Source organism: Gavia stellata, chromosome 4, assembly GCF_030936135.1.
Source record: "Gavia stellata isolate bGavSte3 chromosome 4, bGavSte3.hap2, whole genome shotgun sequence".
Taxonomy (NCBI): Eukaryota; Metazoa; Chordata; class Aves; order Gaviiformes; family Gaviidae; genus Gavia; species Gavia stellata.
The window spans coordinates 57,786,588-57,803,024 of record NC_082597.1 but is presented as its reverse complement, the minus strand read 5'-3'; the positions used below and the strand labels follow the sequence as shown (position 1 = coordinate 57,803,024).

The 16,437-nt window shown below is 59.2% G+C and overlaps 1 protein-coding gene across 1 annotated transcript; it reads right to left on the bottom strand.

Annotated features, from left to right (window-relative positions):
• Positions 1-6,353: 6,353 nt before the first annotated feature.
• On the bottom strand, positions 6,354-15,169 carry NPTXR (neuronal pentraxin receptor). The gene is made up of 5 exons (XM_059816094.1): positions 14,564-15,169; positions 7,864-8,086; positions 7,476-7,720; positions 7,003-7,182; positions 6,354-6,578 (listed from the first exon to the last, which is right to left on the bottom strand). The coding sequence occupies exons 1-5, from the start codon at positions 15,140-15,142 to the stop codon at positions 6,354-6,356; spliced, it is 1,452 nt and encodes a 483-aa protein (XP_059672077.1). The 5' UTR covers positions 15,143-15,169.
• Positions 15,170-16,437: the final 1,268 nt, after the last annotated feature.

The window sequence follows — 16,437 nt, the reverse complement described above, 5'->3', positions numbered from 1 at the left end:
TCAGGTGGAGGGCACCCACAGACTCTCTCTTTTCTTGGCTGCTTCTGGCCAGGTTTTGGGACATCCCCATCGTCCCTGTGGGCACAGGCGCTGCCGTGCCCTGTCTCTTCTCTGCAATAAAGCAGGGGGCTAGAGATTGTTGTCCTACCTGTCAGCCGCAGCTCAGGGACTGGGTGCTGCTCCACACCACCTTGGGCAGTACCGAAGGACCTGGGCTGGGGACTCGGGGCACGCCAAGGTCCGCCCTGTGGCTGCCCCGGGGTGGGTAAGATGGTCGCAGCTCTCCAGAGGCAGGAGGAGGCCTACAGGGGATGCTGAAGCCAAATTTCGCTGGGATCAGACCTGCTGCATTGCATTGAGCTCAGGAGAGGTGACGCTGGTGTGCAGGAATGGGTGGCAGCTGAAAGCAGCCCAGCCCTCTGCTCTGGAGGAAAGAGCAACCTGCTTTGGGACAGCCATATCCCTTGGTCTGCTGGGCAAGGCAGTGCCCCACGCGTACCCTTAGCTGCTGCCTCTAGTAACGGCTGCTGCCTCTAGTAACGTCTGCTGCTGCAGCACTAGCAGCCGTTCCTGTGCCAGATGCTCTGGAAGCACAGTGCGTTCCCTGTGCGAGCGCCGCATGAGTCTTAATGAGCCTTCCTGGCTCTGGGAGGGAGTGGAGGAGGCTCCCAGCAGGTCAGAGAGGCACAGAGAGGCAATTAAGGCAGCCCCCCCATTGCTAGGGCATGTGGGTAGTGGAGGCTTCAGAAGTGTTGCCTCCTGGGGTTGGAGTCTGGGCTGGCTTGACCTGGTTTGAGAGGACCAGGAGGCTGACACGCTGCAGGGATCCACGACCTGCAAGGCCAAAGCTGATGCTGCAGGTGTCAGGGAGCACAGGAGCTCCCCAAAGCCCACCCCGAGGTGGGGGTCCCAGGGCTGTCTCTGTCCCCAGGGAGGCAGAGCCTGCACCGCTGGCAGTGCCCTCCGGAAAGCCGGGCAGGGGCTGGAGGGGTTCAGGAATTGCAGCGTTTTCTTCTCAAACATGCTAATTAATAGTCATCAGGCCTGAAAGTTTCCTGTTGCCATGTTTGACCTAGTCTTCTTGTTCACAGAATCACAGAATCACAGAATCACAGAATCACTAAGGTTGGAAAAGACCTGTAAGATCATCAAGTCCAACCTTAAAAAAAAAAAAAAAAAAAACCAAAAAAACCCAACCAACAACAAACCACCACATACCAAAAACCAACCCACCCAACACCGCACAGCACCATGCCCATCAAGCTACATCCCACAATGCCACATCCACACGCTCCTTGAATACCTCCAGGGAGGGTGACTCTACCACCTCCCTGGGCAGCCTATTCCAATGTTTCACTACCCTCTCAGTAAAGAACTTTTTCCTAATATTTAGCCTGAACCTCCCCTGGCGCAACTTGAGGCCATTTCCTCTTGTCCTGTTCACTGCAGGACAAAGTCCTTTATGGCAGGGGGTGTTCGAGTCCGGCTAAGCCCTCGGCCCGTGGGAAGCCTTTTGGCAGCGAGTCCTGCAGATTAGGAAGGGAAATGGCAGTCCCTTTCCTCCTCTGGAAGCGTGTTAACAGCCCCTTGGTGGGGGGATCAAGGAGAGTGCGCAGTTGGTATCCATCACACGTCTCCCTCACCATCTCCTCTTCCACCAGCCCCTGCTGAACCACCATAGCCCAACGGTGCCTCTGCCTCTGCTATGCCCACATCTTGGGTTGCCTTCAGCTCTTTCCCTCTTTCCCCACACCTATCTTAGTTATCCAGACACAACACAGCATCCCAGCTGAGCGCACCTACCCCAACTGCAAAACCTTCTCCATGCTGTTGTTAAAAATTTCCTTCTTTAAGCTCCCCCTAAGGGTGACTTTGTTGTTCCTTGCCTCCTTTGCGCGTGACGTGTTGTTTTCCAACCGGCTGCCCTTAGAGAGATGCGGGTCTTCTGAGTGCTCTTAGTTAATTTAGAAGCAAGCAATATGTGTAAGTCATTGTAATTGCTCCTTCCAGCCAGCAACGCCATTGATTTGTTGTCTCCTCCACCTTTTAAACCCTGTCACAGGTTTGCAGCTCTTGCAAGGCTCAGCTTACCAAAAATAAATGGTCCCTTCTTGCTCTCCTCCTCCCCAGATGGGTGAGAAGCAGCTGCCATTTCCCGCAGAGAGTCAGGACAGGATGGAAATCAAATATTTATTACTATTCTTGATTTTCCATTTCCCAACCAGTTTCTAATCTCTCCGTAATGCCTTAGGTTCCTGAAGAGCTTCATATGGAGGCATTTGCTGTAAGCTTTTAAAATGTCTGGATGAATTGTATCAAGTCTTCCCGTGTCCCGCTGGTCTGCCCAACTGGCTGTGACCCTCTGGGGGGAGAGGAGGTTGCCCTGCAGAAGCTGTGCTGCTGGGCTCCCCTCTTTCTCCCATCCCAGAAGTGACAGATCCACACATCCTGGGGACATGGCTGGGGTTGGGATTGCACCAGCATCATCTGGTGGGGAGGCGGAGGGCAATCCCTCCCTAAGCATCTCCTGGTGTCCCTTTGTTTCTGCTTTTCTGAGGTGGAGGGTCACACAGATTTCAGCGTGGGCTGGGTTTCCGAGCTCCGGAGGAACAAGTTTTATGCCAATACCCTACACCAGCAGCCAGGCTGTTTCCATCCTTGTTCATCCTCCTGCAGGTCTTCTGCATTGGCCGGCAACCCCAAAAGCCCCCCTCACAGGGCTCCTGTAGTTTTAATAGGAAGGTCTTTTGGACAAGTCCCCCCCTTATTTCACCTCCTTCTAAATTTATGACCCCATCAATGGTTTTGGACATTTCCTCCTCCAAAGGTGCTGTCCTTCCTAATTATGCTGCTGTTATTTGGGCACACAAGCAGAGGTCACCTGTTGAACCCCCTCCTGTTAGCGATGCGGGGATGAGCCTCCACCGCAGCAAAGCCCTTGAGCATATCACAGAATCACAGAATCACTAAGGTTGGAAAAGACCTGTAAGATCATCAAGTCCAACCATCAACCCAACACCACCATGCCCATTAAACCATGTCCCACAATGGCTCATCCACACATTCCTTGAACACCTCCAGGGATGGTGACTCCACCACTTCCCTGGGCAGCTTATTCCAGTGTCTCACCACTCTCTCAGTAAAGAAATTTTTCCTCATATCCAGCCTAAACCTTCCCTGCTGCAACTTGAGGCCATTTCCTCTTGTCCTGTCACTTGTCACTTGGGAGAAGAGACCAACACACACCTCTCTGCAACGCCCTTTTAGGTAGTTGTAGAGAGCAATAAGGTCTCCCCTCAGCCTCCTCTTCTCCAGGCTAAACAACCCCAGCTCCCTCAGCCGCTCCTCATAAGACTTGTGCTCCAGACTCCTCACCAGCTTTGTCGCCCTTCTCTGGACACGCTCCAGCACCTCAATGTCCTTCTTGTAGTGAGGGGCCAAAAACTGAACACAGTACTCGAGGTGCGGCCTCACCAGAGCCGAGTACAGGGGCACGATCACCTCCCTACTCCTGCTGGCCACACTATTTCTGATACAGGCCAGGATGCCATTGGCCTTCTTGGCCACCTGGGCACACTGCTGGCTCATATTCAGCCGGCTGTCAATCAACACCCCCAGGTCCTTTTCCACCAGGCAGCTTTCCAGCCACTCGTCCCCAAGCCTGTAGCGTTGCATGGGGTTGTTGTGACCAAAGTGCAGGACCCGGCACTTGGCCTTGTTGAACCCCATACAATTGGCCTTGGCCCATCGATCCAGCCTGTCCAGATCCCTCTGCAGAGCCTTCCTACCCTCGAGCAGATCAACACTCCCGCCCAACTTGGTGTCATCTGCAAAAGTGCTGAGGGAGCACACTATCCCCTCATCCAGATCATCGATAAATATATTAAACAAGACCGGTCCCAAAACTGAGCCCTGGGGGACTCCGCCAACTGGATTTGACTCCATTCACCCCAACTCTCTGGGCTCAGCCATCCAGCCAGTTTTTTACCCAGTGAAGAGTGCACCTGTCTAAGCCACAATTCACCAGCTTCTCCAGGAGAATACTGGAGAACATGTTCCAGCTGAAGTACGTACTCAGAATTGGTTTTTTTCTTCAAAAACCCCCTCAACTTTAAGGAGATGTTCTGAAGGCGAGAGCCCCAGAGATTGTTTTATGGCACTAAATACCCTCTGGAAGGAGCAGCAGGGGCTGCGAGGATGGTTCTGGCTCAGTGAGGAGGCGCCACCAACACGCCAGCGATAGCAGGGCCCTGGGGAAAACTGGGTCCTCTGGCTTCATGCTCTGGTTTCCCCAGATCTGGGTGAGGTTGTGCTTTTCCTAGGAGGGACAAGACCCACTGAGGGGCAACAGCATCATGCAGACCTGGCCATGGCTCTAGAATAAGTGGCTCCAAGAGCCGTGCCAAAGGTGAACCAGCTCGTGCCTAGCTAGGTCAGGAACTCATGAGTAGTACTTAATTAGATTTATACCCCACGTGAGCTCCTTGCCATCATGGTCTGACCTGGAGGCCAGGTTGATTTCCCCACTGGTTTCTGCTTCCCTGTGGTGGGGATGGGGGTTCCTCCTCCACAGAGCGGTGCTTCCCCCCAGCCACCAACAGCAGCCCGTGCCCCATGCTGCTCCACGATGGGATAGATGAGAGGTGCCCAGACTGTGACACACACACACCCTCGACTCCCCCGGCAATGATAACCAGACCCTCACGATGATATTTCTGTAATGCCAGCTACGCAGATGTGGGCTGGCCATCTTCCTCCAGGGATGCCACCATGAGCATCTTGAGGAAGGACACCTTGGCTTGGGCCAGCCGGTCCCCTCTGTCCCCACAGCGACCTCGCGCCCCGCAGGAGGCTCAAACAGAAAAACATCACGTTTATTGTTCACAATCAGCTTACAAAAGAAACGTCCCAACACGGGCACACGTCAGGGGCCCCTTTCACAAACGAGCGTTAGAGAAAGCACGCGAGTGAGCAAGGAAGAGAGGTCAGCTTGGCGGGGTGCACGAAGGTCACAGTGTTTCCCACTTGGCACAAGGGATGCACCCTGTCCCCGCTGTGTCCCCCACCAGTGGGCTGAGCCACGCCACCACTGGCGGGGACCCTGCGGGGGGCAGGGGGGGCAATGCTGGGTGGCGGGGCTGTCCCCTCTGCCCGCTTCACCTCCCCCAGGCTGGGGGGCAGCCATCGCCAAAAGCGCCAAGTGGGACTTGGGCGGAGGGAGAGAGCACTGGAAGCTGAACACCGCATTAAGCAACCGTGAGAGCCCCGAAATAACCCTCCCAAAACCCCCTCCCCCCGACACACACACACACTCACATACTGAGACATCGGTGACCACATAGTGTGGAAACAGCGTATTCTCAGGCACTCCACGGGGAAAATACCTGCCCGCCCCATCACCCCCCCAGTTCCAAGGTGGTGGCCCTGGCCCCAGCCAGGAGCAGCTCAAAGCAGGGGTCCCAGGCAGAGGCGAGGGCAGCAACCGAATCCAGTGCCCAAAAGGCCAGGGGATGGGCAGCAGGGCTCCTCCGGCCACCACCATCCTTGGACTCCTTGGTTTTGCTCCCTTCGATGGCAGTGTTGTGCTCCCTCCCCCTTGGCCAGGTCCGGGGGAGATGCTTTGCCCCTTTCCCCTGTTCCCTCAGTGGCCAACCAATGCCCCAGCTGGGGGGGTCCCACTCTGCTTCCCTCTGCCTCGAAAGCCTGACTCCCCTCGGGCAGCCCTCCCAAGCAGGCAGAAGAGGCAGGGGAAGGGGTGCAGGAGGGGAGCGCCGCCCTGCCAACCCTCCACCATCCTCCCTCTGCCTCCCCAGGGCTGCGCTTGAAAAAACAGGGCAGCAGGAGAAGAGGGGATGGGGCTGGTGGGGAAGATGCTTATGGCCATTTGGAGTATGGGCTCACAAAACTGGATAGTGGGGCACTAGAAATAACTAAGGAAAGGGGATGTGCTTGGGGGATGCCTGCACACTGGCATCCCACCAAGGCTGGACTGCACTCGGGGCAGATGGAGGTCTCCTTCCCACTCCCTGTCGGGCCCAACAAGGTGGGGACCCTTGCCATACCGGAGATGCCTGCGGGTACGGCAAGGTCCTCCCAAAACAGAAGCAGGGCAAGGCGAGACCCAGGGGCAGGTGTGCTGGGAGGGGGGACAAGCCACGCCACCAGCACGGGGCCAACAGCGAGGCTGGTGGGACACCCCCCCCCCCTCCTGGGACACCGGTGCGGCAGGCTTGAGCATTGCCCTGGTGTGGCAGTGAGGCTCGGCGGTCAGGGAAGGGAGAATGGGGCTCCCCGCTGTCTCCTTCAGGGCTGCCGCCACGCTTCTTGGCGCTGGGGAGGGGGCGAGGGACCACTCACGCCTTTCTCCCTTCCTCACAAGCAGCAAAGCCTCCCTTGCTGGCGCCCCCGAAGACTTCCACCGCCTGGTCGTCCCACTGGATCACATTGCCTTGGAGGTGAGAGGTGCAGTTGGCCAAGCCCAGGATTTCCGCTGGTGCCAGCATGTGGTCCCACACGCCGAACTGCGCCAGCTCCCCCACAAAGGCCTGTGTGGCGTCAAAGCGGCCGCCCAGTGTGTCCTGGGAAAGAGCGGGAGAAGTGATGGGACAGGGATGGGGACAGGAGAAGGAACATGCATCCAGTGGGCAAACAGGTCAAGGGAGAGAGGGAGAAGTTTGGGGAGAAGCAGAGCGAGATGCCCGATGGCGAGGAGGGGAGGGGATGGACGCATGGGGGAGATGCAAAGAAGACAAGCAAATGGGGAGCAAATGGGGGACAGAGGGATGGAGAGAGGAAAGAGCAGAAGACGATGAGTTCACGTGGCCTGCCCAGAGGACAGATGAGCAGGCAGGAGAGCCCCTCGCCCAAGCTGCCAACGTGCCATGCTGAGCGCTCCTGCCCGCGCCACCCCCTGCCCTCACCCCATTTTGGGGCTGCCTCCCCAGCTGGCTTCTTGCTGGAGTGATGCAAACTGGCAGCCCCCGGCATCGGGCCGGCACGTACCTGCTCCTGGCCCAGGATGATGACACCCTGGGGCTTGATGGCATGCCAGGAGGCCAGGTTCTCGCCGGCGCCCCGCTGCTCACCGTCCTGGTACGCTGACCACTTGCCGTCCCGGGTGGTCCACGCCACGCAGACGTGGTGCCAGGCCTTGTCCTTCAGGCTCAGGGGCAGCTGGGCAACCTTCGCAAGAAGAGCAAGAGCCCGGTGCTCAGTGGGACTGCCAGAGGACCCTGGTATCCCCCCAGCCCCTTGCAGAGCAAGTGGTGCACCCCCACGGCGGCAGCAGCCCAAATTCTACAGACATCTGGATGCGCTGCTTCTCCCTCTCAGGCCCGCCCTGGTGAGGCATCCTCCCCATCCTCCTGCCTCTGCCCCCACCCCAGAACCCCCAGGAGCATCATTTCCCAGGAGGGCTGAAGCAAAGGAGATGAGAGCAGGGGCTTCCCTGCCATTCCCCCTCTGGCTGGACTGACCTTGTCATTGATGAGCAGTTCCAGAGGGTTGGTCCCCCACTCCAGCAGCACGATTTCGTTGGCTTGGTTTGGAACAGAGTAGGAGAAAGGGGTGCCGAGCCCTGCCAGGGCCTTGGACTTCAGCCACATGCAGATGGTGAAGGCGTAGAGCTCCGGCAGGCTCTTCTTCATGCGGGCATACATGTAGTTGTTCTGCACCGGGATGGTCACCTTGAAGGCATCAGGAGGGCTGTAGCCCGGCGGTCCTACATGTCAAGAATGGGGAGGGGAGAGGAGGGTCAGCACCCATTGTTGGGATGAGGGTGGCCTGTCCTGGGACTCTCCTGGAGATAAACCTTCGGGTAGGGACTCCCCTGCACCACCTCCATCCGTGTCGGGCAGGACTCACCATGCTCCAGCTCTGTCACCCGGTTCTGGAGGGAGTTCAGCTCCTTCTCGATGTCGTGCTGCTGCTGGCTGCGGTCGGTGCTGGCGGCGTGGCGCTCCTTCTGCAGGGTCAGGATCTTGGAGAGGAGCTGCTCCTCCAGCTGCTCCATCTTGGTGTGGAGGGCGTCACGGGCGAGCGCTGGGGCAGTGGGCGCCGAGCCGTTGGTGCGGGCTGGCAGCTCCTGCTGCACTCGGCGGCAGCCACGATGGCAGGGAAAGGAGGGAGAAAAGAGAAAAATCAGCACAGCGTCACCGTGAGAGGTTAAATAAGGACATGCCCAGCCCACACCACTGTAGAGAGTGCTGGGACCACAACCCCACATCTGCAGCGGGGTCTTCTCCAAGAGCCTCCAGCTGACTTTGTAGCTCCCCTCTCAGAGCCCCCATTGAGTTCATTACTGCAAAACAAAGCTTGGCTGCTCTTAATGACCTTCTGACACTTCAGGGACAGTGCAAGGACGGGATGCACGGGTGCTCGGGTCATCCCTTGGCTCTGCTCCCGTGGGCAGCCTCCCACAAGGAGGGCACAACACGGTAAGGAGCTTGGAGCTCCCCTTCCCCACCATGCATGAGGCTGCTTTGCCACAGCCAGCATGTTAACATCACATAATGGGGCTGTAATCCTCTTAGCCCAGCCAGCCGGCACGCGGGGGTGCATGCACGTGTGCCAGGTCAGGCAGGTAGCTCTCCGTAAGCATAAGCCAGCCTCTCCCGGGCTATCTGGATGCCACAGAAAAGTGAGGCCAGTGGTAGGTCCCCTGGTCCTCAAGATATGACCCATCACTTGAGGATATTCAGCACATCTTGTCCCATCAGGGTTAAAACCCAAACGAAAACTCTTCCCTTGGCTGATCCAAAACCCGGAGCGTGGCGAAGATGCTCCCAGCCGCTACTGCACCGTGCAAAGACTCCAGATCCCACCTCGCTGTGAGACCCCATCCCAGCTAGAAGAAAACCAGGCTGGAAGGGAGAAGGTGGCCCTTTGCCATGCTCCTGGTGTTTCTGCATAAACAGCAGCCCTCTCCCTTACCCATGTCCTTGGGGTATTAAGCCCTCTGCCATGGGCTTAGAAATATGGTGAGCATCTTCTCTGCGCTGCCAGACCTTCCTGAAGGTGCCGGAGCAGCCACAGTCTGGCAGAGGCCAAAGCAGGGGCCACCATGGCCGCTCCAGCACCAAGAGGGGTCTGCATGGCTGCTTCAGCCCTGGACATTTGCACAGCTTGTACTGGTGGGACACGGGGTGATGCCATCCCTGCTGATCTGGACAGGCCCCCCCCCCCCGCCTTGGAGCTGGCATGGAGGAGGTCACCACGCTCATCTGTGGTTGTGGCTTCTGCCAGCCCTGACCAAATGCCAGCTCTCGCTGCTGGCTTGCTCCAGTGGTACGGGGAGGTTGTCGTAGAAAGCAAAACCTCTCTGGGAAGGGAAAAGTGCCTGACAAAGGGCATCCTACCTTTAGTCTCCATAAAACAGGGAGGGATTAGCCGACAGGGAGGGGGCTTTAGCCCTTTTTTTGTGGGGGGTCTTGGGGACCAGCCGGTGCAGCCAGCTGAGAAGCAGGGGAGGGATGGCAGGAGGGAAGGAAAAGCGAGTGGAAAGGTTAATTCCCATCCTCCTGGCAGGGATAATTCCCACCTGAGGCTGCCCACGCTCATATCCAAGTGGATATGTTGGCAGGGTGCAGCACAGGTGGGATGGGGGTTGCCTTCGCCTCTTTGTCCACATCCCACGGGCTCCAAAAGCTTTTCTCATCCCTTCAGGGCGCCTGGCTGCGGCGGAGGTTGGCGTGCTCCTGTCTGCCACACGCTTTGATTGCTCGAGCTGCGGGTTTGGAGCCTACGTCCCTGCTTTCATGCACGGCTCCATCTGTTAATGACGAAAAAAGAAAAGGCTGGGAGCTTTTGTCGCTCTCACTAGCCCCCAATAGCCTGCCCTACATTATTCAGTAGTGACTGTGTGCTTTTTTTTCCTCCCCCTTCCTCCTGCTTTTCTCCCTGCTGCTATTTTCTTCCCTCTGTAACTTTTCTCCCTACGGCTTTTTCATTTCTCTGGCTTCGGAGCATCTCCTCCTGATGCTCCCCTCCACGCACACACACACTGTCTCTCCCCTTTTGCTCAATTCCTTCCCCTTTCCTGAGTTTTTCCCCCTCCATCCCTCTCTCCAGCTCTTCCTGACCCCTCCAGCCGAGTAGCTGGGCCCCATAACCGACCAAACCACTGCCAGCCCCATGTTCCTCGTGGCAAGGGATGCAGCCGGTACCCTCATCTGGCAGAGTTTGGGGGCCAACCCATCATCCCAGGAGCATCCCAGCAGACACCATCCCCATCCCTGCAGCCAGACTGTGGCCGTACAGGAGTCCGGACCTCCCCATCCACCACTCCGCAGCCAGGACGTGCCGGATGAGCCCCCTGGTGCTGAGCTAGGCTGCATCCCCTAACCATCCTCCGCATCTCCGAGCTGTCGCTCGAGCATCTTTCTCCCAAATCAAATTATTTGCAAAATTATTAATGCTAGCTGTGCAGCTGTTATCTACCAGTGACCTTTGGGGAGGGGAGATGAGGGGAAGCGCCTTCTCACCGTCTGTTCTGCAGGCGCCCGGCTTCCCATCTGCCGCCGCACAGGCAGCAGGGGAGTGGGCAGCGGGTGCGGGGGAGGCTCGCTTGACGATTTTTGGCCACCAGAGCCAGCAAAAAAAGATTGAAAGATGCCAGGTAATATTCATCACATTAAATGTCAGTGGCTGGCAGGGGGGTGGGGAGGGGGAGGCGGGGGGCCGGGGCAGCCACATCGGCATGAGCTCGCTCGGGCTATAGCTCTCAGTCAGCAAATTCACTTTGATTTATGTAAGGAGATCAGAGTCTCATTTACTAATGCACCGGCAAATCTGGGCCCCGCCACTCCGCCTTGGCACGCAAGTGCCCACCTTAGCTGCTGGGATGGTGTGGGCAGGACCACAGGACAATGCCCGCGGGATGATGCCCGTAGCACATTCCAGGGATCATGATGCTCAGCTGGGTGTGCGCACACAGCAGCCCCATTCCCTTCCCCAGACCCACAAATGCTCCCAGCCTGCCCGCAGCTCCTCTGTGGCCACCGCCACGGGATGCTCACTACTGCATGATGGCACACCTGCCACACCAGGGTTTTTCGGACTCTGCCACCTTTTCAGACCCTTTTGGACTGAGGCAGGAGCTTGGGGGGTCATTAAACTCCAAGAGGGACTGCCCGGGGTGAGGAGTGAGCTGGGATGCATTGGCCTTTCCATCCTTCTCTTCCTTGCAAGAGGAGAGCTTGCTGCAGATTCCCAGCCCCCTCAAACCTCACTCGGGGCCTGGGGCTGTCTCAATTTGGGGGTCTCCATCCCCGCTCTGCTGGAGACAGAGGCAGGAGGAAGGCAGCTGGCTCGCTCCCATTCCCACGCCCATACCCGAGGGTTTCCTGCCAGCAGACAGGTCACCAGCCACAATGGCACAGATGGGCCAGCATGGCTGCGCACTGACCGGCTGATGAGCAAACAGGCTGTTACAGCTCTGCCGAGGCCAGGTCCCCCATAAGGCCCCTTGGGCTGTCCCCCCTCCCGCTCAGCTTCCCTTTGAGGGACGATGGGGACGAAGAAGGCATCTGCACCCTGGCAGAGCCCAGGGGGCCAAGGTGATTCCCTCCCCTCTCCAAAACTGCTCTGTTGCCATTTGCAGCAGTAATTAAAAGCATGGAAAAGGAGCATCTGGACCCCCCAGCTCTGCGTGACAAGATGCGCCCAAGTGTACGGACATGAGTATGTGCAGAGAGGAGGGAACCCCTCAAAACCGGGGGAAAAAGCCCAGCCAGGCTGCTGCACACGAGGAAAGGATGAGCGGTGCCATGTGGGGGGTTAGGAGGAGGTAAGGGAAGATGTCCGTGTGTGAATGCCACACCAGCACTAGCCTGTCCCCCGGCAAAATGGCAGAGGGCAAAAAGCGAGCCCTTGGGGGCCCTTCCTGCATCTTCCCCCCAGGAAACCCTGCTGCCATGCTGCCAAATGTAAGAATCAAATTACTTAATAGGTTTTTTGGCGCATCAATAAATCTTGTTATGCCTTACAGCCGGGGCTGAGAGCACACGGATTAGATCAGCGATCTTCCGCCAGCTCCCCTCTCTGCAATCCCGGCTCTGGATCCTCTGGCAGCAATGCCTGCCAGCAAACCCACTGCCCATAGGGAAATGCCCTGGGATGCAGCCTTCCTGGGGGGACCCATGGCATTTTGCGTTATCCCTTTCCAGAGACTAAGCCACCCTGGGCTTCACCAGGGTTGCCTCTCCTTCTTTCCCTCCCGACGGGTTTTGCAGAGCCTCCGGCATGCTGCCAGTCACCCTGGGACCATCCCCATACAGATCACCCTCTGGTGTGATCGCCGCCTCCCTTTAGGAGAGCTGCTGGGGCTGGGGGTGCCCCCCATACCATGGGGTACCCCAGGAAGGTTCCCAGGGCTGACTGATGGAGTTGCAGAGGATGGAGAGATGCAAGCAACCTGTCATCAAGTTTTGTGGTGCCTGCTTGTATATGGTGGGGACAAAGGCAAGCTGGGGACAGGAGCATGGGCAGCCCTTGCCTCGCAGCCAAGGTGCAGCCCCAGGGCTCGGCTGGCCAGGATGCGGCTGTCACCGGGCCGGCCCAGGCAGCGCCTTACAGCAGGCTGGAGCCAGGGCAGCTGAAGTCCAGCCCACCTGTGACATGGTGCCCTATTTCTTGAGCCTGCAGGGCACTGCCTCTCCCTTGCAGAGTACCCTTGGGACCCTCGGGTCCCCATCAGCGCAAAAGGGAACGTTTTCGGCGACATGATGCTTGTCTTCCTCATCAGTGTGTGTGTGCTAACCTCAACCCAGCATCACTTCAGGCTCCCCAGGTGCATGTGAGATCCTGCTCCAGCCCTTGTGAGCTTCACCTTCCTCCACACCAAACCTCCTGCGAACGCCAGAAACCCCAGAAGAAGGGCCAGGGCAGCTCATGGGTGACACAGCCCCTCAGGGAAGGGGGAGAATGTGACCGGAGAGCAGCTAAAGGCCCGATGCTCCCCGAGGTTCAAACTGATGTGCCGGGCACTGTCCCACCATGCATCACCTGGTCCTCATGCACACACAGGTGTGTGTGTGCAGGGGCTTATTTTCCCCCCCCTTTATTTCTGGGTGGGCACATCTGCTGTCTGCACATGCATTTCTTAGCCCAGCTGTGTGACCCTGCTTGTGGTAATCTGTTTGTTTGGGGCTGAAGGGGGTTTTCAGGGTGGCTCTGTCCCTCCCTTTGGCTGCATCAGGCTCTGGACATCGTGCTCAGCTGGGCTGCGCATCCTTCTCTTCCCACACATGCCTGGCGTGCCTCTGTTTGTTTCATGCATGCGTATGCATTACCCTGGCAGCTCACAGGTGCTTCCTCCAGCTCTTTCCCTTCACATGTGCATGTGTTTACTTGCCTTTCCTTGTCTTTCTATCCCTGTTTGTAGCTCCATCCATTACAATAACCCTTTCTCTCAGTCTCATTTCTCAGCCTGTGACCTTAGTGGCTCTGAATTTTCTGCTCATGGCCTGCCACTACTGCACCCACATGGCTGCAGTGAGGGAGGCAGAAGGGCAAAGCTGGGGAGAGAGACCTCATGGGGTGCTGCCTGATCCCCCTCCCAGCTCCGCACTCCAGGAAGGAGTGGAGAGGGCAACAGGGAACCAAACGGGAAGATGAGGAGGTTGAGGCCTCACAGGGGGCTCCTTGCAGGTGGCTCTGGCCCCCAGCAGACCTCAGGGGACAGCACAGTCCCCAGAAAAGATGGGGCATCTGGAGCGAACCCCCCAGGGAAACCAGACAACTCCTCTCCAGCAGCTCTCATATGCCCAAACTATTGCCCTGGCCGTATCCTGCAAAGTCTGCCAAGGTCCATGCAACTGCTGAGCCCACATGGGCCCAAATAAATCAACACACACGTGCACCCCATCCCAGGCACATGGACCCCATCCCAGGTACCACCAAAGAGCCTTTGGTGCCGCTGCCTTGCGGCCGTGCCGGGGCTCAGCCTGCCAGACACACTCTGCACGGATGCTACAGAGTGGGGACAGAGGGTCCACGCCTCAAGTGCCAACAGCCTGATGCCACAGTGATGGGCACAGCAAGTGGCTCTGGCTGTCCCCTTCTCTATAGTTCCTACGAACCGCACGGGGAAGGGGTGCTGTGCTCACAGCAGGTGGCACCGCACTTTACTTTGTGAGATGTCCCGTTCATAACTGCAACGGGATCAGATGGGGTTTACCTTTCCGCTAAAGGGCAGGAGCTGGCCCTGAGCTGACAACCTGCTGCCCTCACTCCAGCAGAGGCCTTGGTGGGCGCTATGGGGTGAGCGAGGTGCCCTACCTGGGCGCAGGCTGGGGAGAAAGCAGGGCAGCGCTGGCCCCTTGGGACCACCCTGCTGGAGAGGGAAGAGAGGGGGGCTGAGGGTGAGCCTTTTGCCCCTGGGCAGAGACCTCGGGAAAGAGCAGGGAAAGGACAACCTTCCTGAAGCCTCACGAGGGGTTCGAGCTGGGTTGGGGTGCGGGTGGCAGCAGCCCTAAGGAGCCATGTACGTGGAGCATCCCCCCCGACCCCTGGGAGCATCTTCCCCCGGGAGCCTTGCCCCGACCCCCGGGAACACCCCTCGCACCTCTATCCGGTCGATGCGGTCCTGGAGGGCACGGACGGCCTCCTCCAGCTCCCGCACGGCGGGCGGCTCGGCGGGGGGGTGGCCCATGGTGCCGGGGCGCGGGGCGGCCCGGAGCCCGGCGGCGGCGGCGGCGGCGGGCGGGGCGGCAGGAGGGGTTCCCAGGCCGCCCTCGCAGCGGCTCAGCTTGCCGGTGAGCTCCCGGATGGTCTCCTGGTCCATGCGGATCCGCTCCTTCTGCTCCAGCGCCGTGCGGCGCAGCTGGGCCGCCGCGCTCCGCAGGGCCAGCAGCTCCTCGGGGCCGGGGCCGGCGGCGGGGCCGGGGCCGGTGGCCGGGCACTCGGCGCTCAACGGCGTGCAGACAAAGCGGCTGAAGAGCGGCGGCGGCGGCCCCCCCGTCAGGCGCGGCCCGGCGCTGGCCAGAGCCTCGGCGGGGCCGTGCAGCGCTCCCAGCCCCTTGTCGGCGGCGGGCAGGAGGGCGGCGGCGGCCGAGTCATTGTCGGCGGCGGCGGCGGGAGCGGCGGTGCCGGCCGGGTGGACGCTGGCGATGATGCAGATGATGGCCCCCAGGAAAGCCAGCATACCCGCCGCCAGCAGCACCGCCAGAAACTTCAGGATGGCAGCGGCGTGGGGGGCCCGAGCCCGCGGACGGCGAGAAAACAAAGCGGGCGGGGGGACAGACAGCCCGGAGGGAGCCGGCGGGGAAGGACGTTACCGGCAACAGCACCGGCGCCGGGGCCCCGGCGCGCCGCGCTTATATCTGCCGGGCGGCGCCGCACGCACCGCACCGCACCGCACCGCCCCCGACCCCGCCCCGGCTCGGCCCTGCCCCTCTTAGGGACCCCCCCCGAGCATCCCTCCGCGGGCTGCAAGTGCGAAGGGCCTGGGCGGTGGGAGATGAGCGGGCAAGGGGCGCTGGAGACGGGGAGGAGCGGGCGGGGCGGGGGGGGAACCCCGGGGGCACCCCGGGTCGGGGGCAGCCTGGGCTTCGGCTCGCTGAAAGCAGCCCGGCGGGAGCCTCCAGCGAGGGGATGCTCCTCTGGGACAGCCGGAGGATTTCCCCCTGCAAGATGCTTAGGCTGGAAGTAAGGGGCCTCTCGTTACCCTGAGGGTCAGCACCTCACAATCAGGTGTCCCCCATGAGGGTCTTTGGGGCTGCTGGCGGACCTTTCCCTCCTTGCCTTTCTCCTAAAAATTAAACCAGCAACCTTCCAGCTCCTGGAAAATGCCTCCCCGAGGAGGGCGGTGGGGCAGTTGTCCTGCTCTCCCGCCCCAGACGCAACTGCTGCAGAGGACAGCCTGTTGCAGAGGGCAACCCCCTGCCCTGCACACCCACGCCATACGTTTGGAAAATAAATACCTACATTTAATATTCCACTACCATCACTTTATCCTAAACAGCTCATAAAGGAGATACTTCAGACACCTGCTTTCTCCTTGCTCTGGCAGCACACTCGCCCCTCGGCCACAAGCCGCGCCGTGCCCTCTCCCCTCCCCAGGCACGCCAGGGCCTCAGCTAGACAGCAAAGCCGAGCCAAGAGGGGCAGTGGAGGGAAAGCAAACAAAATCGATTTTAAGCTCTGCTCAGTAATGGCAGGAAATCCTTCCTAGCTGGCAGGGAAGCGGCAGCATGTGTGTTTGAAACAGCTCCAGCGCTGGAAATGAAAGATTACACCTTCTCCACCCCAGGCACATTTGAGTGGATAGCAAGGGAGCCAGAGCTACAAAGGCTCCTCAAACTCAGCTTCGTGCAAGCAGGGAAGAGGATGCCATGGGTGGGGCATGGCCATCTTCTCTCCCTGCAGAGCATATTGCACTCCAGTCCCCCAAAATCCTCACCCTGGAGCCAGCAAGAGGCCTGCCCGGCTCGCGGTGCT